We start from the raw sequence: 22,133 nt of genomic DNA, 5'->3' as shown, positions 1-22,133 counted from the left end.
GCCCTGGAAGGGATGCTCGCCGTCTCAGCTGGTCTGATTCTTGCTTTGTTTTGTTTTGTACACAGGCTGGTCACCATGGGACGGGAAATGTCTTCTCAGTATTTTCTTACTGTGTGGTCTGTGGGGTTTTGTTTTTTTTAAATCGGGGAAATCCCTTAACATCTTTCCTGGCAGACAATAAAAAAAGAAGAGTTAAGGATATCACCAGGAAAGAGCTGGCACATTCTGAAGGTTTACTGAAAAAAAAGTTCAAATAAGGGAGGATGACAAGGTGTGGGCAGGGTCAAAGGAGGCAGCAGGAGGTGGCGAGGCAGAGAGTGCAAGCTGTCATCACCCCAGGCCCAAGGGGACAGGGGGAGGGGAGGTGGTGTGGGAGCCTGGAGACAGCGGTGGTCTTGGGAGAGGGGCTGCCCTGCTCGACGGGGACTGGAGCTGCTGCCAGAAATACGGTCGGGGTGTGAGGGCGGTGGGAACACTCACTCACTAGACTTCTCTCTCTCATCTTCTGCTGGTGCCTCCAATTGGCCAGACTCGGCCAGAAGCCAGAGGACAAGGCAGCCAGGGGGTTGTGGCTCTAGAGGACAGCCTCCCAGGGCACAGGGCGAGCTCCAGGGATGGGGATGACTGAGTGACAAGCACAGCTTCAGATCTGGCTTTGCATCCGAGCTCCACCGCTTTCTCGCTATGAGATCCCAGGCAGGTTTCAAAAGTCTGTGTTCTCCACCCTCCTCATTCGTGAATTCACTTCTTATTGCGTGGTTGGAAAATAAAACGAAACAAATGCATGTCACTTTTAGCACAGTGCCTACCTAGAGCCATCATTTGTAGCTGTCGTTGTGATTTCTTTACCAGTAACTTTGAGACAATCAGCCTTGAATCCCAGAGGAAGCCCTACTTGGGGGTCAGGCTGGTGGCCTTCTCCGGCCTTTGCTGAGACCATCCTGGGGGTCAGCCAGGTGCCGGGCTGGCGCCGCTGCCTCTGAGGGACCGGCTTTGCAGGTGGTGGTGGCTGCGTGCCGGACGGCAGACATCTGGCGGGTCAGGAAGCGCGGTGTCAGGCTGCCCCAGCTGTTGGCAGGTGCTCTTGCCTTGGGGTGAGGTGTTGCCGACTGTCTGTCAGCCGGCGGCTCTGGCTCCCTTGGGGACCGATCTTCCTAACCCCACGCTCTTGAAAAAATAATCATGCCCCCAGCGGAGCAGGGCAGGCCGAGCATCACAGGTTCCAGGCAGCCCCGCTCGCTTTTGCTTTGTCATGGTAAGCCCTGATCTCAGTGTGAAGGGCAAGTGCCTGATCTCTGGGAGCAGCAGCTCTCAGATTGGTGAAGATCACAGCCTTGCGAGACTTTCTGTGTTTTGTAGAAAGATTACCTGCTTGGGTCTCAGTTGAGAGCTGGCTGTGTGACTTCAGTTGCTTTACTCCACCTTGCTGAGCCTTGGTTTCCCTACCTGAAAAATCTCAGCTGTTGGGCAGAGGGGACATCTTCATTAAACACTTTCTCTGTGAAGCAATTTCACAGTGGCACTCGCTTGACCAGTGAATCCTTTGTCACCTTGATTTCCTGTGTGTGTCTTCTGTATCCTGGGTAGCACGGGGCCCGGGGACAGAAGTACAAACATGGGGCCTGCTCCGGAGGAGGTCTGGGATCTCAGCGGGTTTGGCCTGGCGGTCCTGTCTTTATTTCCTGTGTGTGCGGCCCTCCTCCCACCCCCTTCTCAGGGCTGCAGGGGCAGGCAGAGGGTGAGGATAGCACAGGGTAGTGGGCTCAGCTGCTGAAGTTGTTCTTTTTCTCTGTGTCCCCCTGCAGCTGAACCTTAGCCGGCCGATCGAGGAGCAGGGCCCCCTGGACGTCATCATCCACAAGCTGACCGATGTCATCCTCGAAGCCGACCAGAACGACAGCCAGTCCCTGGAGCTGGTGCACAGGTTCCAGGTGAGTGAGGATGCTGAGGAGGGAGCGGATCTGTGCGTTTCTAAAGCTAGAGCAGCTGTCTTGCTGTGTGGTCTGTGGTAGTGGCTCTGCCGCTGCCGAGACACGGGCTTGTGGGCAGGTGCTTTGCTGCCAGGGCCTCTGTCTTGTTGGCTGTGAAAGGGGATTGAACCAGGGCAGAACCGCCGCCCTCTACCTGTCTGGACATGATTCACTGGTCAGAGTGCTGCCGACTCCACATGTGGCCTCCACATCCTCAGCACATGCACACACACAGCCACTGCCAGTGGTTCTGAGCTGGCACAGGGCTGCAACCCTCTTGCCGGGCTTGGAGAAAGGGACACCCGAGGGCTTTTCCACTGGAACAGCCGCACATGCCCCAAGTCTAGATGTGGTGGAGAAGCCCCTCTCTGTGCTTGTTGCTTTGACCCCTGTGTGCTCATCTCCAAGCTTTGACGTAGTCCTCTTAGCTGTTCCCTCCTCCCAGCCCCATGTCCCCACAGCCTGGGTCCTGACTCCACGGTGACCCGCCTGACACCTTGGGAGGTGCTGCCTTTGCCCCCACTGACTTGGTCTCTGTTGTGGACAAGAGCGTGATTCATTCCTCTGGAAGGCGGCTCGGGGGTCATGAGAAACAAAGTCCTATTATCCGTGGAAATGCAGCCAAGGAGAGGCCTCCCTGGGGGAGGGCTGTCTGAGCGAGCACTTCCCAGTGGAGATGGTTGGGGACTTGGTGTCCTGTCCTTTCTCAGGACAGAGGGCACTCTCGCTAGCTCCCCTCCTCGCCACACAGTAGCCCTTGTGCTGACGGCATTTCTTTCTCCCTGTGTCAGGGTCAGCGACCCTAGCCTCCCTCACTTCCCCGAGGGTCTCACCCCCTCCTTCGCCGACTCTCATAGATTGCTGTGTCCCGTGTGGCCCCAGAATAACAGTGGCCTGCTCATGGTTCTGCTGTGCCCCCCCCCCCCCCCCCCCCCCCGCCTGAAGGGGGGTGTGCTGTCCTCACGTCGTGCCCTCCTGGGCCTTTGCCTTGCCCGTGCCTGAAGTCCGTCCCTCCTTCACAGGGCTGGAGGCCACGGGGGAGGTGTGTTTGGGCTCCCCAGGAGGCTCCAAGCCTCAGTTTCCTTATCTGTACGATGGTGTTAGGACAGGAAAACCTATACACTGCTGGGGGCAGTAATTGACGCAGATGAAGCACTTTGCACACTGCTTGGGCCCCGTGAGCGCTTAGTGGGAAGTTGATGCCAGCTGGATCCAGTGACCTCCCCAAGCCTTAGTTTCCTCTTCTGAAGAATGGGGATGCTGAGAGTTCCTCCTTCTTGGGGTGGGCAGGTCGCAGTGAGGAGTACATGTCGGTGGATACGAAAGGGCCTGCTGTCTGCTGAGTGCTTACTGCCATGCCTGCTGCTAGACCAGTACGGCCACCACTGTTGCTTGTGGCACTACTGTCCTTCTAGATGAAGGTCTGCCGCCCACGGCCAGCCCCGGTACCCGGAGAGTGATGGGACAGCCGCCCCTGTGGGGATTCCCCCCAACACTTCCCCAGACACACAGCCCACAGCCCAGCTGACTGGTAAAGGAGAACTGTGTCCCCTGTGTTCCTGTTCTTGACGGGAAAGAAGGTTACAGAGAGAGCAGGTCGGGGGACTAGGGATGTGTGGCTTAAGGGTTTCAGCCGCTGCGTGCATTTCCCAGGGAGGGTCTGGGCTGGGTCCCTCCCAGGCACACTCACTCTCCCAGTGGCCCTCCGATGACTGAGGTGACCTCAGGCTAACCTTGCAGCCTTGGAACTTCTGGGATAAATTTCCAATGTAGCAGTCCGTGCCTCAGCATGAAGCCGGATATCTGATAAGGCCAGGACGTTTCCTCCTTTGTGAAGAGAACAATCCTTTGGGGAAAAGGGTGACAGGCCGCACTTTCCAGAGGCCCCAGGAAGAGAGGAGGTGGGCGGGGGCTGGCGTAGAGGGGGATGCAGAGATGCCGGGGAAGAGGCCCCCTCAGCGGCACGCAGGCCTTCCGCCTGCCGCCAGGCGCGGTGCTGTCCGTGCTGACCCAGTCCTCCCCTCCGCTTAGGATGCGAGAGATCCAAGTTCAGAGCCAGACCAGATAGACTGAAACTTGACCTTGGTCATGCCATTGTTTTCAGATTCCTGTTTTAGAATTTATTCTCAAGATATTAACAGGGAGACACAGCTTGGGTGGGTAGGGAACACAGGGACCAGAGAGGCAGAGGGAAGCCCTGTCAGAGGTGGAAAAGTAGAGCCCAGGGCTTGGGTTTGCAAAGCTGGCCTTTCTGCATTTTGTTGTGAGCAAGGCCAAGAGTAGGATGGAAGGCCCAGCTCGAAGGGCCTTCTCCAAAGGCCATACTCAGGTTCCTGGGGAAGTGGTTTGGGGCTGCTTTGACCTGTCTGAGATCCTACTGACAGAGAAGCCTGTGGGATGCTTCCCTTAAGCCTCCAGGTCCCGGGGATGGAAAGGAATTCTCAGAGCTGACAGATGATGCTTTTTTTCCTGGCTACACTTTGTGGGCAGGTTGGAGGGTATGGGCCTGGGGCTTATTGCAGATCACTAAAGGTGGTTGCCGTAGGAACCCCTCCACTCCCAAGCCTTTCTTCTTTTTTCTGATGGGCCTCAAGAGGCCTTGGCTTGCAGAATCCTCAGGATGATTCAGTTGTTTTCTGCGCCAAGGTTCATGTGGAGCCAGCAGCCTCTTGCCACCGCGGCTCTGCCCGAGATTCAGTTATCAGTGATTATTAGTGAACAGATCCAGGCAATGGTCCCTTGAATGGGGCTGGGCAGTGGGGAGGTCCCTGTCCTGTGCTCAGGGGTGTCCTCGCTGCTCGAGCTGCTTCCTCAGGGGAGCATGGAGAACCTTCTTCTCACTGTGGCTTCTGGGGCCACCTGTCAGGTGTGGCCAGGGCTGGTCTTCCACCTGCTGCCCCTGCCAGCCTCCAAGTTGCCCAGAATGGTTCCTGGGATCGTGCTCCAGGAGGCACGTGGAGCTGTCTAGGTGGATCTTCCTGGGATTTTCCCTGAATGAGCTTAGAAGAAGGAGGTTTGAGTCCAAATGGTCGCCTCTTCTTGCCATCTTGATTAGCTGGAAAGATATTGAGTCCCCCAGATAGTCCCCGAGCCCCCAGTCTGGGCACAAGGACAGCTTCCTCTGCCGTGGCACACTGTTTACAGATCACTGCCCATGCAAATTCCTAGCCCAGGAGGGGAGACCTCTGGGGAAACCAGGACCTGCCATCGTAGCCCCCAGAGTCATCAGCTAGGACAAACACAGACCTGATCACTGCACGTCCTGGCTTAAAACCATTCCACGCCTCCTCATTTTGGTGTGATCAAGGCTGCGCCATTTAACGTGGCCCGTGAGGACTGAGTGATCTGGCACCTGCCTCCTTGCCCAGCCGCCCCTTCTTGCCAAGCTGGCCCCCCCACAGCAGCTGTTCAGGCTCTGAGCTCTTGCACACCTCAGTGCCTTTGCACAAGCCATCCCATGCTTGGAATTCCATCCTGAGCTTCAGCTCCCGGCTCAGGTGCCCCTTCCTCAGGGATGTCTCCCTGATCATCCGACCGAGGACACATCCCCCGTCCCAGACCCTCATAACTTTGCACTCTTTCTTCCTTCCATTTGGAAGTTCATGATTCTTTTTCTGTTGCTACTGCCATCTCTTCATTTGGGGGTTAGCTCCACAGCGGCAGGGATTGCATCTGCCTCAAGCTCATGGCCACACACGGTGCCCGGTACGTAGGAATTGTGCCTACGCGTTTGTGAAGTGAAAGAACATCATGGGCGCTGGCCTTGTGCAGAGCACCTGGTCAGCAGAGGGAGCAGGCGGCTCCAGTGGGCAGCTGAGAGTGGGACACGAAGGCAGAGGCCAGGCGGGGTCGTGAGGCACATAGCGCTGCCTGTTGGGTGCGTGTGGGCGTGCCTCATGGGTGTCAGAGCAGCAGGACAATAACGTTGGAGAGAGGGCTTTTTCTCGGCAGACTGGGGGGCCTGGACTCTATCCTGCAGGCTGGGTGGGGGGGGTGATAAGATCAGATTTAATTGGAACAGAGAGAAGCCTGTTTGGGATGGGGCGTTGCCAGTGTGAGATGAACTCTGGGCAGTGAGGACACCGTGGTCGCTGGTGTCTGGCAGTGTCTGATATGAAGAGGGGGCTCGTGCTTCGCAGTGCCCCCTCCTCACCCCAGTGCCCCTGTGGTCCTGGACGCCCCCCCCTCAGCTGTGACAGGCCAGCCTCTGAGCAGCGCCCGGCACCCATAGGTCCACGAAGGACAACGCCCTACTCACCTCTTGGCTCCCAGTCCACTGTTTGATTGTATAAAATGTGTCTGGGAAGGGAGCTCTCGCCTCACGGCGTGGACGGGCGTGGACGCAGGCAGAGAACGTACACTTTGCACGTTGGTTCTTCACCAGTGTTTACCGCAAAGGAAACAGTATCAAATCGACCCTCAGTAGCCCAGCTCCCCATCCCATCCCCTACCCCTTATCATTAAAAAAAAGTCAGGTTTATTGAGCTATAACTCATACCATACAATAAACTCATTCAAAGTGTATGACCCAGTGGTTTTCAGGGTGTTCACGGGCGTGTTAAAGCACCACCACACTCAGTTTTAGAACGTTTTCATCACCTCAGAAGCCCTGTAACCTTTAACTGTCACCCCCCTCCCAGCGCTAAGCAGCCAGTGCTTTCTGTCTCTAAAGATTTACCTCTTCTGGGCTTTCAGATGAAAGAGATCGTAGAATATGCTATGTTTTGGGACTGGCTTCTTTCACGCAGCGTAATGTTTTCAAGGTTCGTCCATGTTGTAGCATCAATCTGTGCTTCATTCTTTTCATGGCCGACTATTGTTCGTGGTGTGGACGGACCACATTGTCAGCTGATGGCTGTTTGGGCCATTTCCTTCTCTTGGCTCCTACGAATAGCACTGCTATAAACGTTCACGTGTACGTTTTGTGGGGATGTGTGTTTTCATTTCTCTTGGGTAAGTAGAATTGTGGGGTCATGTGGTCATTGAGGACCCACTAGACTGTTTTCCCCAGTGGCTGCACCATTTTCTGTTCCCGCCAGCAGTGTGTGAAGGTTCTAGTTTCTCCATATCCTCAGCCACACTTACTATCTGACTTTGACTTTTAGCCCTTCTACTGGGGGTGAAGTGGCATCTTGTGGTTTTGACTTAATGATGCTAATGGTGTCAGGTGTCTTTTGGTGTGCTCCTTGGCCATTTGTATACCCTCCTAGAGCCCTCATGTCCTGTCCATGTTGGTGCCTAGAGCCTGCAGAGTTGCCTTCTCCACCTTTAGACTGTTGGGCCCCATAGCACAGTGGTTAGGGACACTGGTATTGGAGCCCGCTGCCTGGGTTCCAAGCTCTCCCCACCACTTCCTGCTGGCCGGCCTTGGGCAGGTCTTTACCTTCCTCTGTGCTTCAGTTTCCTCATCTTGAAAATGGAGACAGTCCTGGTAGGAGGCCAAGTGTGTTAACACACGTCAACCACGCAGAGCCCCGGGAACCCAAGCTTGACGATCCTGGAGGTGCAAGGCTGGCATATGCGGGGCCTGGCCACGGGGCAGGAAGCGCCCGAGTGCCACCCGTCTCCCCCAGGAGTAGCGAGCGGCAGACCCCAGTTTCCTCCTGAGGAGCTCGGAGGGACGGCTTTGAAGGCCCTTCCTGCTCCAGGCTAGCGGGATAGGCTCAGCCACACTGCCGTGACAGGCGGCTCCTGGAACCCACACGTTCTTATTTCTGCCTCGTGCCACACGTCATCGGAGGCTCGCCTGCAGCTCTGCTGTGGGTGTGGGAGCTGGGAGGACGGAGCAGCTGCTGACAGGTGGTGGCAGAAGGAAGAGAACTCCGTGAAGCTTGTTCTGACTCTTAGCTCTGCCCCAGTGTGACACGAGCTGTGGACTCTTACCTTTCACGGGTCACGCCATCCTCCTGGGCATGACTGACTGCAGGAAGTCAGGGGAGAGGACCTGCCTGCAGGCTAGGGAGCCACATATGGTGAAGAGGAACACAGCAGCCCCGCAGTGTCCTTTTCTTCTAAAAAGTAAAGAAGATAATTAAACTGCCTGAGAGGGGCATTGTGAGGCTTAAACCCATTAATATTCTTGGTGCCTTTAGAACAGCGCCTGCAGTGTGTGCACGGGTGTAAGCGCTCGCCACTCTTTCTGTCAGTGCCTGGGTGTGAGACCCATGGGAGGCCCTCGGCGTAGGCCTGGCACTGAGTGGGCTCTCAGTCCTGTCAGCTTATTATTGCCCTGACAATAGTACTTTTCTTATTATCTGTGGCTTATCTGTGGCTGTCGGTCCCTGCTGACTTGAGAGTTCGTAGTCATAGCTGGAGTCAATGAGACAGCGATAATGAAAGTGTCCCCAAATGGGAGATGTGCTCTGTGACAGGGGAGCGGAAATGTGGGCTGATTTTAGTCTAGGAAGTGGGGCCGGTGGGGGTCGGCTCCACCCCTCTCCAGCTGACCTGCCTCAGTTGTCCTGCCTGCTGCGCGGGGTATATGTCAGGATGGCAGTGTGAGACAGTGGCTTTGAGAGCGGCTGTACCCAACTCGAAAGGTGGCTTCTCTGAGCAGCGTGATCACCTCCGAGGCCGCAGCTCTGGTTTGCTCCGGACCCCCAGGGCTCAGGAATGATGCCACAGCTGCGCTGACTCAAACCTGTCAACCTCAGATGTTTCCTGGGCGGCCGCCAGCACAGGGCTCTGGACTGTGTGCTGTGGGGATGGAGTTGAAGTAGAAGAAATGAAAGGTTTTGTTGTTCGAGGCCTTCTAATCTGATTATCAAACGTTAAAGGAGTTTCTGTCTCTTTTGGGGGCAGAGCCTGGCGGCGTGAGGGCCTCCTGGCTGGTGGGACAGAGTAAGAACCATGGGCGCCAGGGAAGGATTCAGGGGGTCACCTTGGAGCCCCGGGAGAGGCCACTGTTTCCCGAGTAGGTCCCTGGTGGCCCTCTCTGCACTGGGCACTCCACATCTCTTATCTCATTGGGTGCATCTGTCAATCCCTGGGAAAATGGAATTGCTTCCCCCCTTTTTGGGTGAGGAAACCAAGGCCCAAGGAAGTTGAGGCGCCTGCCCGGGGTTGCTGAGAGGGAACATGGCAGAGCCAGGATTGTGGCTGTGCTCTTTTCAAATGCGCCTCAAGGGGCCTTTGGCCAGCAGCTGACGGACCCCTGGGGAGTGTGAGGCCCAGCGATTCAGGGTCACCTGAGGGAGAGGTCACCGTCTAGGATTGCTGTGACACAGCTGGTGCCACGTGATGATCAAACGCTGGCCACAGATGCCAAGGGAGACAGAACTGGGCATATCTGGTGGCTCTGGCCCCAGAGGACAGATGGCTTCTGTCCCGGGGTGACCATAAGGTCACCCTCCCCATGACTGCTGCCCGGGGTCACGGGGTCACGAGGCCACTCCTCCCATGGCAGAGATGGCTGCACAATCTGCCTGTTGTGCAGCCTGGCCCGGCCAGGCAGGCGGTGGCTGTGAATCACTCTTTCTGCCCTGGGGAGGTTGGTGCCATTTAGTGTCGCCTTTCTGGTGTGGAGGGAAGGCCCGCCCCCAGGCAGACCCGGGACTTTCTGACCCTGTTGCTAGCCCGGGGCAGAGCTGGACTTTGTATGGCGCTGGGCGGTACAGTGGGAGGGGATGGCTGCCCTGGAAGCCTGGGCTCTGCCCCAGCACACTGGCCGTGGTTCCTCTGTTGGACGGTGAGTGTTTTATGGCACAGGGTGTGAGGCATGTTGGGTTTTAAAAATACTAACATTTGTTCATAATACCTTTTCCACATTTGTAGAAGGAATGTGTCTACACATCACATCGGAACTCCTCAGCCTAAGGGCTGCTGGCTTGTTGGGCCCGGATCCATCCTTGGTCGTGGGGCTGTCCTGTGCATTGTAGGATGGCCAGCAGCATCCCTGGCCTCTTCCCACTAGCTGCCTGTAGATCACCCCCAATCGTGATGAGTGAAAACGTCTCCAGACGTGGCCAGCTGTCCCCTGGGGGGCACATTCACCCCTGGTTGAGACCCCTTCATTTCTCAGAGCACAGCAGCTCTGAGAGCCTCAGCGGGTCGGTAAAGCTGCTCGTGTTTCCTAAGCATGGATGCCGGGGCCTCACTGTCTGGTGTTGGAGATCAGCCTGTAGGCCGAGAGGTCTGTAGTCCCGTGGGTTTTACTTCCCAACACCTGCAGCAGAAAACTCGCCTTCCACTCTCATCCTGGGCGGTCTTGGGGCCAGACTCCCTGACTGGCTGCTGTGCCGCCCCTGTGGGCTGCGTGCCCCCAGTAAAGCCCCAGTGTGGTTTTCTTCCACTTTGTGTAGTAAGTCATGAAGTCTCTCACCAGCCAGGAGTCAGACTGCGCAGGTGCTGAGCCTTTACCCACCTGGGTTCCCGGGACAGACAGAGGGAGGCGCGAGGACCTTCTCTGAGCCCCTGCCTGCACAGCCCACGCCCCCGGGGCTTCCAGCGTCTGACCTGGCCCTTTATCTCAGTCTCTACGTTGATCTGTGAGATCATTCATCAAATGACTGTCATGTTGTTCATTCAGCAAGTCTTAACTGAGCACTTACTGTGTGCCAGGAATTATAAAAGACGTTGCAGACTCAATGATAAATAAGACGGATCAGGTGGATGCAGCCCCTGCCCCCACAGAGAGTGTGTGTGTGTGAGGGGGCAGGGGTGATACAAAGGGAACACAAGTGAAGGGAGGAAAAAGTAACACCATCTCTGATTGGGGTAAGTTCTAGGAAGGAGAAAAGTCAGGGCCTGTGATAATGGGGAGGGTCTCACCACCTCATCCTGCAGCCTCCTAGAGGAGTTAGCGCTTGAGATGAGGCCTGAGGAGCCTGGGAAATGAGGGAGACTGTGGCACAGGCCGAGGGAGCAGCGTCTGTCCAGGCCCTTCTGCAGGGTGGGCACGGAGGCCCGAGGACCTGGAGTAAGTGGCTCCGGCCAGAGCACAGTGGCCAGGGGAGAGTGTGCGAACTGGGCTGGAGGGCAGGCGGGAGCCAGACCAAGCGGCGCCTGGTGGCCCCTGAGGAGCTCTGGGCAGCTCTTTGAGGAGTTCTAAGCAATGGTGTGGGGAGAGGACAGGATTAGGGACAGGTAACATCATGCAGAGTCTTCTCCCTGATCACCTGAGTTGAACAAGAGCCATTTTCTAGCTCCACAGCTGTCTGGGGAGGATGGGTCAGCATCCCATGGTGGGGATTTGGGGCAGCGGGCTGATGCTTGCTTGGTGACAGGATGACTCCTACCCCCGAGTGTGCCTGATGGCCACCTGTTCCAGGAAGGCTGGGGCGGCAGCAGGAAGGCAGACAGCTGTCTGCAGCACCCAGTATCATTGCCAGGGTCGCCTCTGGCAGCGGGTAGCCGTCTCTGTTCTCAGGCAGCCAGATCCTGGCTGGAAGCTGGGAAGGCTGGGGTGGCTGAGTGCAGGCATGAGGGGCCCAGGCGTCCTCTGGCCTGAGCGACCCTCAGTGGTTCCAGAGTTAGCAGCATGCTGCAAACTCTGCACTGGTTCCAGACGATCCTTCTTTCCCCGCTGACAGCAGTGTGGGTACCCCGAGTTCTGGCTGTGAGTAAGGCTTGCACACCCAGCGAAGGAGGTGGGGGAGCCTGTGGGCATTAGGGAGGCCTCAGCTTGTCCTGGGAACTGAGAGCTGGGCTCTGGCTGGAGGGCTGTGGGTGTGGCGGGCGGGGCAGGCAGAGCAGGCCTTTGGCCTGGATCCTGGGAAGCTGCCTGAAGGCAGGCGCAGCTGCACAGTCTCACCTGGGCAGGTGTGTGGAGAAGGCACCAGGAGTATGGAGAAGGCGCCGGGTGTGTGGACTGGGTGCATCCTTAGGGGTTAAGACAGGTGTTTAAGGAATGAGGGTGCTACTGCTGAGCTGGAGCAGAACTGAGGACCTGGGACCTGGTCCCCACTTTGCTCAGCTGTGACCGTTGGGCCAGATGACTGCTGAGACCCCCTCCAGCCCAGACGGTGATCCCCGATTGGGAATGCTAGCCTGTCCTGGCTTAGCATCAGCCCATGAGGAGATGCCTTCTCCCGACCAGGACCCAGCCCTGCAGATCCCCCTCCCAGCTCCAGAGGCCATGTGTGGCCTCCGTCTCTGTTTCCCTGGAGGACCTGTGTAGTGTCATGGCACTGTGACAGGACGTGTGACAACCGTCAGGTGAATAGCCTGGCTGGGCACGTTGCCAGCCTCCTGCTGATGGAAAATGGAGAAGGCTTATAAATTGGTGCTGAAATCTGGGAACAGAAAGGGAGGTATTGTTTTCCGTGGGGGGCCTGGGCAAGAGGCGGGAGAAGGCCCTTACTGTCTCGAAGAATAGTGTTCAGTGTCCTTCCAGCCCTCTCTTCTGAAGCGTTCTGGGTTATATTTTGGCCAGAGCTACATTTTTTTGTGGACTCTTCTGCCAGCTCTGTCAACAACAGTTTCCCCCCACGGGACCATGGCTTCTCCCAGTCACGCTTGCCCTGCTTGCCGGGGGGCTGCGCGAGGCATGTGACACCATGACAGCTCACACCATCTGGGAAGATGACCCAGGTGGACGGACAGTTGTGGGTGCCCGTGACCTGGAGGCCACAGGTGTGCACACTGAGGCAGGCGTGCAAAGTCACACACCCAGGAGAACCTGTTGTCTTTCTGGGTGCTCAGGTCCAGGCCTGCCCCATGCAAGCACTCTCTTAGGAGCTCCCCCCCAACCCCCAGTGTGGAAAGGGGTTTCCCTCTGCGTCTTTGGTGCAGGTCCCGTACAGTTCATTCTGGAGGGTGGGGTCTGGGTGTTCGGACCTCTCCTCATCCTTTCTGAACCTCTTGTTCTCTGAGTGTCTCTCCGTCACCAGTGATAAATGGGGGTTATTGCTGCCTTCTGCTCCATGGAAGCTTTGTCTGCCCTTCCCACATGCTCCCGTTTCCCCCACCTCCATCCACTGCAGCCTGGGACCATGAATTTTACCCCTCTGCAATTGGACTTTGATTCTGGTGGCTTTCCCTATGTCTCTGCTAGGCTCTTGGCAGTCCTGACCTATTTTGGTAATATGTGCATACGGAACAAATTAAAAAATGGGGTCTCCTCCTGCCCTTGCTACCCAGTCTGCTTGTTTCTGTCTTGTTGGTGCCAGCAGCCTTAAACCTTTTCGGGGGTGGGGTGGGCGGGGGGGGTTGTTTCTGTGTATGTGAACAAAGAAGGTCTTTCCTCCCCCACACAAAGCCATTCTGTATGATACATCTTGGAAGTGATTTCATATCAGCCCTTTGGGCTGCCTCATCCTTTTTGATGGCTGCATAGTATTCTGTTAAATGGCCTTAATGTCCTTTTCTTAACCAGTTCTTCGCTGAGGGACATTTAGGACATTTCCGATCGTGTTGTGGAAATGTGCTACAGTGATTAAATAGCCTTGTGCGGATATCTTCCTGTACATCTGTGAGGAGTTCTATGGGATAAATGCCTAGAAATAGAAATGCTGACTTTATCCATTCGTAATTTTGGCTGTTACCTGATTTTTCTCCATAGAAGTTAGATTAGTTGCACTCCCACCAGCCAAGCGCTGGCCCGCATCCCCCCCTTTGGGAGGTGTTTCCATTCAGTTTAAGTTGGCATGGAGTCGCAGAGTATCAGAGAATGCCAGCATCCTAATGGTCCCGTCCTCATCTGTTGTTTCTGCCGCACACGCTCAGGGCCCTGGGAAGGGCAGCATCTGTGCCAAGCTCATGGCCTTGCTGCACTTTGAACCTGGGCCGCCTTGCTCCTGTCCAGTGCTCGCGTGCTCGTCCCTGTGCCGTAAGGGCCTGAGCGCATGGGTTTAAACAATGGGTCTGAAGAGCAGTAGGCCTGGGGGCACGTGGCGTCATGATTTTCCTTTCACCAGTGCTGCCAAGTCATAGAGACCATATTGTGCCAAAGGTCAGGCAATGTCTCAGTCCTTCCCAAACAGCGAAGGCCAGCGCACATGTCCCTAAGGCCAGCACTGCATCTGACACGCTGCACAGGCCTCGTCCCTCCCCAGCTCGGCTGCTGGGCCTTGCACAGCGCTTGACTGCTCACTGCAAAACTCAGAGCTGGCCCCATCGCTCCCTGGCTCAGGACCCTGTTGCTTTAGGATCACGTCCAAATTCCTTGGCTGGTCTGTCTCCAGCTGTCTGTCCCGCCGTCTGCTTTAACATGACCTCCCCTTTGACACCTACATCCACCCAGCCACGCCGGGCACCTCACCTGTGCCTTTGCTTTTGCTGTCCCTCTGCTTGGGATGCCTGTGACCCTTTGTAGCTCAGTATCACTGTCCTCTGGAAACCCTCTCTCCTCCCCTTCTCCCCCCTCCCTACCTGCACCCCTGTGCATTCCCTCATGGCCACACTCCTCTACTCTGTGATCACCAGTCCCCCCACACCTCTCCCACTGAGGAGCCCCCAGTTAGGGTGGGCAGAATGTGCTGCTCTGCAGCTGAAGAGGTGCCCCCCCATACACACACACACACACACACACACACACACTTCCTAGGGATCCCGCTGTCCCTGGTCTCGTGCCCTCTGGGGGGCCTCAGGCTTAGTGCTCAGACACTAGCGATCTCTCCAGAATAGTGACGAGGATTGATTAAGACCAAGGTGTCTGCCGGCACGGAGGCCCACCTCCCCTGAGGATTTTAGAAAGGTTAGAGGAGATGCCCTCCTCACGCCAGGGCTGAGTCTGTAAGAAAGGGAGAATCGCCTTAGGACTGCACAGAAACACAGCCTTGGGGGCTGGATGGTCTTGCTTGAGCCAGTGAACGGGTGTCTGTCCGTGACACGGAGCCGTTGTGTGTCTGTCACTTGTATGGCTGGCCTGCTCGCCCTCTTCTCTCTACAGTTCCGGGCACGTGCCTCCTTGCCCTGCCGAGATCAGGTCCTTTGTGGTCATTACGCATCGGGTGGGTGTGCTCGAGGGCAGCAAGCCCCAGCCTCCCGCATGTGGATGTCTCCACCTGGGGAAATGGTCTGGCTCCTCCATTCTGGGGTTGTCTAAGAGCTTTGTTTGTTCATTCTTCACAGCACAGAATCAAAGAATCCTGGGACTTACAAGTCAGAAAGGATGTTATAAATGCGTTTTCTGACCCTCTCATTTTATAGAGGGGAAATCTGAGATACAGAGAATTTAAGTGACTTTCAGAAGCACTTGTAAAGTTAATGGCAGTTCTAGAACTTGAAGCCAGATTTCTTGACTCTGCCTTTGCCTTAATTTTCACAGTGTCTCGGGGTCTTTGTGCTGGAATTGGGACTGGCTAGGTGCACTGGGCTGAAAGAGGTGGTCTGCCAGTAATTGGAAGGCAGAAGCCTTGGCTGACTGTCAGGGACTGTTACACAGATTGCACACTCCACAAGCTCGGTGATAGACTCTGCAAATGGCACCCCGTGTGGCTGAACTTGGTGGTCCTGCCTGCCCCTGGTGTCTGCTGGCCACTGCTGCAATCTTCTCTTGGCTTCCAGTAGCCCGCTCCCAAAGTTGAGCTGCATGAATTTCTAGCCCCAGCTCCATGCCAGACCTGGCTGCCTCTTCAGACCCCTGGCCTGTGGTTCTTGAACAGCTGTGGGTGCTAGGGTTTAGCCAGGACTGTGGTTGGCTGCCGGGCCCATTGTGTTACATCACGGCTCCCTGGCTTAGCGTGGATTCCTCAGGACTACCTGTGGTGTGGTTTTCTGTAAGCTGTAATGAATAGGCAGGTATTCTGGGTGGTGCCAGGAAGGCTTTGCCTGGGGGACGTTTGGCCCTGGCCTTGGTTGGTCTGTGAATGGTGGTTGATTTCACAGCTGCTGTGGTCTGCCCAGAGGATTCCTCAGTTGTCCTCCCCGGAAAGCTCTGCTCAGCCTGGCTCATGACCCCATCCTCACATGGAGCTGACCTCCCAGGGACAGGTTGCATTTCTGCAGAAGCGTGCTGTGCCTTTGAAGGTGCGATGGCCCGCGACACTGCTGTGTTGTTCGCTCTCCTTCCATGCGGACCCATCCTTCACTCGGTAGGTGTTCACTGTGGCCTGCCTGTGTGTCCAGCACGTGCCGGCCCTGAGGACCTTACACATGTCCTTCCCTTGGTGCCATGCAGAACCTCCTCCCAGGCCACTGTGGACACTGGCATCTGGTCGTGTCATATTTTTTACTTTCCTAAGAGGCGTCTGTCTTCTAGTCATGGTAGTTTATCTTGATCCAGGATGGGAACAAATGCAAAGACTCTGGCCCGATGTGCTGGCCCCTCGGGGGCCATTAGGAGAAGAGGGAGCCAGGGTGGCCCCTGGGGTGGTAAAAGGAGCAGAGGGGGCCGCAGTGTCACCTCTGCCACTTCACTGTGTGACCTTGGGCTAATTTCCACTTCCTTTCTGAAAAGACGGGCTGGAATAAGGGACCCTTAGGTCTCGCAAGGTCTGACCATCTGTGACTCTGCCTCTGGGAAAGAAATTTGCAAACTCTGGGCCATTTTTCCTGACTTTACCTTCTGCTGGCACCAAATGCAGTGTGCCTGGTCTCACGGGCGGAACCACCAGGCTAAGCTCTGGGCTTGGGTTGGCAGGACATGAGAAAGGCTTACTTTTCTGCTTTAACATAAACTTTAAAAGAATGCACCTGAGTCATCCTGGCTGTAGCTAGAATTGAGGTGCTTTTCCTTAAGCCGGGCCTTCCCATGCCTTGCTTGGCTGACTAGAGGGCTCTGGAGCCAAATGGCCTGGGCTCAGAAGCCGTCTTGGCTACTTCCTAGCCGGGAGAGCCTGGGCAAGGTTCTGAGGTGCTCTGGCTCAGTTTCCCTGTCTGTCAAATGGGGCCGCTAATAGGACCTAAGGCATAGGGTTGTTGTGAGGAATTAAATGTGTCCACTCCTGCAAAGTGTGTAGAACATTGTCTTGCACTTGGCGAGCCTTCAGGAAAGGTTAGCTGCTGTCATCCCCATTATTATTGTAATTATTAATAATAGTAACTCATCCTAGAATCTTGCCAGGACCCCCATCATGGCGTTAAGACTTTAGGAACCAGAAGCTTCCTGGCTTTCACCCGCCACTTTGTGGAAGGAGCTGGTTAAAAGGCCAGCCTTTGTGGGCATCAGCTGGAAGGTCTGGGCTTGCGCCGTGCTCTCAGGGAGAGCCAGAAGGAGCAGGATTATGCTGAGTAAGCCCGAGGCCACCTCCTTTCCCATAAAAGCCCCGTGAGTAGTTTTTAACAGCCACGAGAAAGTAATTGGAGTTCCTCCCCGGGGTTCGTCTGGTGGCCGAGTGCTAACTGGAGCTCACAGACCCTGACTCGTGGGGTCCTGGGAATCTGCCAGGGGAGTTTCTTCAGTGCATGGCGTGTGGGGTTTGTCTTGAGTGCTGACACTTACCTACTTCTAGAACCAACAGAGACTCAGGATTCTGAAGTCCCACTGGGGCTAGCACAACAGGTTGTTGTCGCCCCCAAGTGACCGCTGCCACGCTCAGTGGTGACGGCTGCCGTGGCTGTGGGGGAGGCGAGGCAGAGTTGCAGCCCGGTTTCCAGCCTTGATCTGCTCCACATAGGAGACTGGCATCCCAGAGAGGGTGACGCAGGCAGGCCAGGCTGCAGAGCAGGGACAGGAATCCAGGGCCGTGCTGTGCAGTCCAGTGCTTGCTTGCTTCCTTTTTTGTTTTTTTAGTTGAAGTATAATATACACATGGAAAAGTGTACCTGTCGCACGTGAACAGCTTGATGAATTTTCACAAACCAGAGACACAGGTGCCTAGTGCCAGATCCACCAGGAGGGCGGTGCCACTCCCAGGGCTGCTCATGGGCTCCCTGCTCCTTCCCTTCCCTGCCACCCTGCCCCTCTCTTTCCACTCTCAGAGCCTCTGTCCTCCCACGTGACATCCTCCTCCCAGGGGTGGGGGACAGGGGTGCTGGAGGAAAGGAGGCTGGTTACCAAACCAGGAGATGGACTTTCTCTAACAAACTGGGTGCTCTCAGATCAGTGTTCCACGAATGGCTCCCAGCCTGGTCCTCCCACACTGCTCCTGCTAGCAGGACTTTTCTGAAACTTACCTCCCATCCTACAAAATTCTCCTAAAAGGCTGCTCGGCCTCTCCCTCCAGCTTTTAGGTTAACCTGCAGAAGGCTTGGCAGGGGGCCTGGTGCTTAGCCTGCCCAGCTCTGTGCATGGCTCCTGTCTGGCCTTCACCAGGCTGTTCCCATCTCGGCCCGCTAGAGATGGAGAGCTCCCTGAGAACAGCGGTGTGAGGCTCGCCCTTGCTGTGGTGCTCCGGAGGTGTCTGCTGAGGTATGACTACCCAGGCAGTTGTTGTTCAGATAGCCGGCCGTCCAGACACACCCAGCAGGGGCCTCTGCTCGTCCCATGGGAGGTCTGGGCAGCGCCCAGCCTCTTCGTTCTCTTCCTCCCACCACTGACCCCAGGCTTCAGTCTTCTCTTTCCTGTTCTAGACCTGCCTGACCGAATTGTGTACAGCTTCTTCAGCACTTAGATTTGAAGTGGGTCCTTAGACTTTCTGGGAATTGAAAACACTAGAGCCACATAACTGGTGTTTGGGTGGGTCATAGGTATGCCCTGGAGGCCTTGGGTTTGCCATTGCAATGGCTGGTTTGAATCCTGCCAAAGCCGCAGCTGGTCATGTGACCTTGAGCTGGCCACTGGACCTCTCAGAGACTCAGTTTCTTCATCTATAAAATGGAAATGAAAATAGGGATGTTCACGCAGTCGACCCACAGGCGTTGCCCTGGTAATCAAATCGAATATTTTGTGTGATGGCAGCTTTTGAAAACCAGAAAGTACTATATTTTGTATACCACGATGGAGTATCATGATTACAGTCTGAAATATCTGTGCCTGAAGAGCTGAGAAGTTCTGTGGTGTTTTTCATTCTTACTAAGAGAAATGAAAGCTTAGTCCACACAAAAACTTGTACACGAATGTTTGTAGCAGCGTTACTCATAGTAGACATAAAATGGAAACAATCCAAATGTCCGTCAGCCAATGAACAGATAAACAAAACATGGTATATCCGTACCGTGGGATATTATTCAGCCATAAAAAGGAGTGAAGCAGCGACACACGCTACAACATGGGCGAGCCTTGAAAATGTGCTGAGTGAAAGAAGCCAGTCACAAAAGACCACATATGACTCCACTTCTGTGGAATCTCCAGAATAGGCAAATCTGCAGAGACAGAAAGTGGTTTCCAGGGTCTGGGGGGAATGGGGAACTTAGGGCTGGTAACTCAAAGGTGTGGGATTTCTTTTTGAGGTGATGAAAATGTCCTAAACTTGTGCTGATGGTTTGATAACTCTGTCAACATACTAAAAGCCATCGAATTGTAGACTTTAAGTGGGTAAATTGCATGGTATGTGAATTACACCTCAATAAACCTGTTTTTAAAAAAATCCCACGAGGCAGGAACTATTACAATCTCCATTTTCCAGATGAAGATTGAGGTTTGTGGAGGCCCAGAGGCACAAGTGGGCAAGGCAGGGTTCTTCTCCGGGTCTGGTGGCCTCCATCTCTGCTCCTACACGTGTCACCCCTTCTCAGCGTTGGCCTTCACTTGACAGAGGAGGCGGCCTCGGCCCAGACAGGAGAAGTGGCTTCCAGCGCTCTGTGCTGCCCCTTCCTCCAGCCCAGCTGCCCACCCCCAAGGGGAGATTCCAGAGCGGTCCCCGGGGGCGGAATTTACCAATCCTGCCTCAGTTAGGCCATGCCCACGGGGCTCTCAGGCATGCACAGCCCAGTGGGCGGTGTTTCAGCACCGGGTCATGAGTGTGAGGAGGTGACCCCGTGTACGGGCCCTCGGTCCAGAACACCAGGTCCAGGGCGGGCGGTATCCTTGACTCACAAAAGCTCCTCCTGGGCATGATGTTCCATTTATCTAGTTTTTCCTCTCTCCTTTTTTTTTGAGGAAGATTAGCCCTGAGCTAACATCCATGCCCATCTTCCTCCACTTTATATGTGGGACGCCTACCACAGTGTGGGGTGCCAAGTGGTGCCATGTCTGCACCCGGGATCCGAACCAGTGAACCTGGCGCCACCGAGAATCGGAACGTGTGAACTTAACCACTGCACCACCGGGCTGGCCCAAGTTTTTCTCTTCTTGCTTGTGCTTTTGGTATCACATCTAAGAAACCATTGTCTAATTCAAGCCTACAAAGATTGACAGTGTTTTCTCCTAAGAGTGTTATAGTTTTAGCTCTAACTTCATCAGATTTTTATATTGGAAGAAATGCTGCTTGAAAACCATTTTATCCAGTGGTGTGCATATATAGCCAGTGCTGGGTAAATGGTAGCTGCTATTATTTAAAAATTATCAATCATGATTATTTTTATTTATTATTATGTTTACTGTAATTAATCTCTCCTTCTCATCGGGTAGCTGCCTCTGGCTCCTTCATGAAAGGTACTGTTGATGTCTGAACCCGTTTCTGGCCAGGGCAGGGCAGCATGAGCTCGGAGACCTTGGGTCAGGTTTGGCCACGAGAATCCCCATGTTGCAGAATCATGAGAACCCTCTGGGTTTTTATATCTGCCAACTCCTTTCCTATCCCTGACCTCCTTGTTGCCAACCACCGCAGCTCCCCGAGATAGGTTTTATTCAAAATGCACGTTTCACACACAAAGAAACAGACGCTCAGAGATTAAGTGCAGTTTCTTGTTCATAGACATAGAGTAAGTGGCAGAGGCAGGATTTGAACCCAGGACTTCTGCGTGCGTTGTCTGTTAGATGAGAGCAAGTCCCTGTGTCTCACTTCCTGTCCATGGATGGAACTGCACAGGAGGTGGTATCTCTGGTGTTCATCTCGCTCTTCTCAATGGGCTCAGATTCCCCATGGAGAAACCTTGAGTCCCCCGAGTCCAGCAGAGGGCCCAGTGCCCCTCTTGGCATCATCATCCCATGGGCCTGGGGTGCTGGGAGCGTCTGGCTGGTCCTTGTCCCTCTGTCCATTCTGACAAACAGTTGGTGTTCTCCAGGCCCCCTCCTGGCCCTGCTGACCCAGGGCTAGATATTTCTGCCTGTCCCTCTTTCAGTCTGTGGGGAGCCGGGCTCTCCTGCTAACTTCCAGGGCCCTATCCAGGTTCCGCAGCAGGCCCTCTAAGGAACGTGTTTACTATTTGCCATGGAGATGGTTTGGGCCTTTCTTCCTCTGAGCGGTGATAAAATGGGATAGGGCACTCGCCCTTCCAGCAGTTTGGTGATTCTAAGAGACTTGTGAAAATGCATGAGGCCTGCAATACAATAGATAAGCTGGAAAGCTTGAAAGAAAATCCACTTGTGGATGGTGGGGTGATTGGAAAAACTCTTTGCTCTCTCTGTCCTTGTCCCAAAAGAGATCGTGTTTAGGAATAATTCTTCTGTTAATACTGGTGCTTTCATCCCGGGTCAAAAGCTTGTTGGCGCCTGCTTGTCAGATCTTTTCCCCTTTGGTTTCTTCGAGCTTCTTAGCTCCTTCCCTCATGAGTTTGGCTTAAGTTCATGTCTTAATGATTCTGAGTTCTCTTTTCAAAGGTCGCTGCCGTAATGCATAAAAGTGGAACAGAACCAGCAGCTACGCAGATAGTTTTCTCGGGACTTGGAGGGGGTTTTTGAGGGGGTGGGAGGATCGTGTCCGTGTTTTATGTGACTCAGTTGTTGGGGGAGAATTGGGGCAGCCCGTCTAAGTGCGCCTCTCTGAGACTGCCTCCTTTTTGAAGGAAGGCAGTCAGTATGTGTGTCCCCTGTAATGCCTCTAGCAAGTGGGTGTTTGTCCTGTTCTAGAGCAGTCCCCATGTGTGGCCTTGAAATCTGCCTCTGTAAATACCAGTCCTTGGTTTTCTCCAGTGTAGACTGTCAAGTCACGGGTGAGGCAACTGAGACCCTGAGAAGGCAAGGGGCTTGCCCAGGGTGACCCTGGGAGGTGATAACAGTGGGAGCCTAGGTTTCTTGACCACTGGTCCCTTAATGGGTCCTCTACACAAGCTGCTTCCCAGCGTGTTGTGGGGGCAGGTGGTGAGGATAGTTCTGTGCTTTCAGGTCATAACCCAGAACATGAGTTCATGGGCCGGGATCATAGCTCCGGTGGAATGAAGCCTAGAAGGCTTTGGTTCATCCACACGTCTGCTGCACCCTGCACGATGCCCTGGGCACTGTCGGTGGTGTGAAGTTTGTTGAGTGATGACCTTTTAACCTGGGGACATTTGTATGATTTCATCCCTATATGTGCATCTTGG

At 54.9% G+C, this 22,133-nt stretch overlaps 1 protein-coding gene across 4 annotated transcripts in view; it reads left to right on the top strand.

Annotated features, from left to right (window-relative positions):
• The window catches only part of ITPK1 (inositol-tetrakisphosphate 1-kinase), a 171,952-nt gene that overhangs the window by 98,766 nt on the left and 51,053 nt on the right, over window positions 1-22,133 (top strand). For all 4 annotated transcript variants that reach the window (XM_014832109.3, XM_070514217.1, XM_044774243.2 and 1 more), the window contains one exon: window positions 1,806-1,931. In XM_014832109.3, coding sequence (XP_014687595.1) covers window positions 1,806-1,931 — 126 coding nt within the window. The remainder of the gene's footprint in view (window positions 1-1,805; window positions 1,932-22,133) is intronic.

The sequence above is a fragment of the Equus asinus genome, chromosome 7, assembly GCF_041296235.1.
Source record: "Equus asinus isolate D_3611 breed Donkey chromosome 7, EquAss-T2T_v2, whole genome shotgun sequence".
Classification (NCBI taxonomy): Eukaryota; Metazoa; Chordata; class Mammalia; order Perissodactyla; family Equidae; genus Equus; species Equus asinus.
This window is presented reverse-complemented; position numbering and strand designations above follow the sequence as displayed.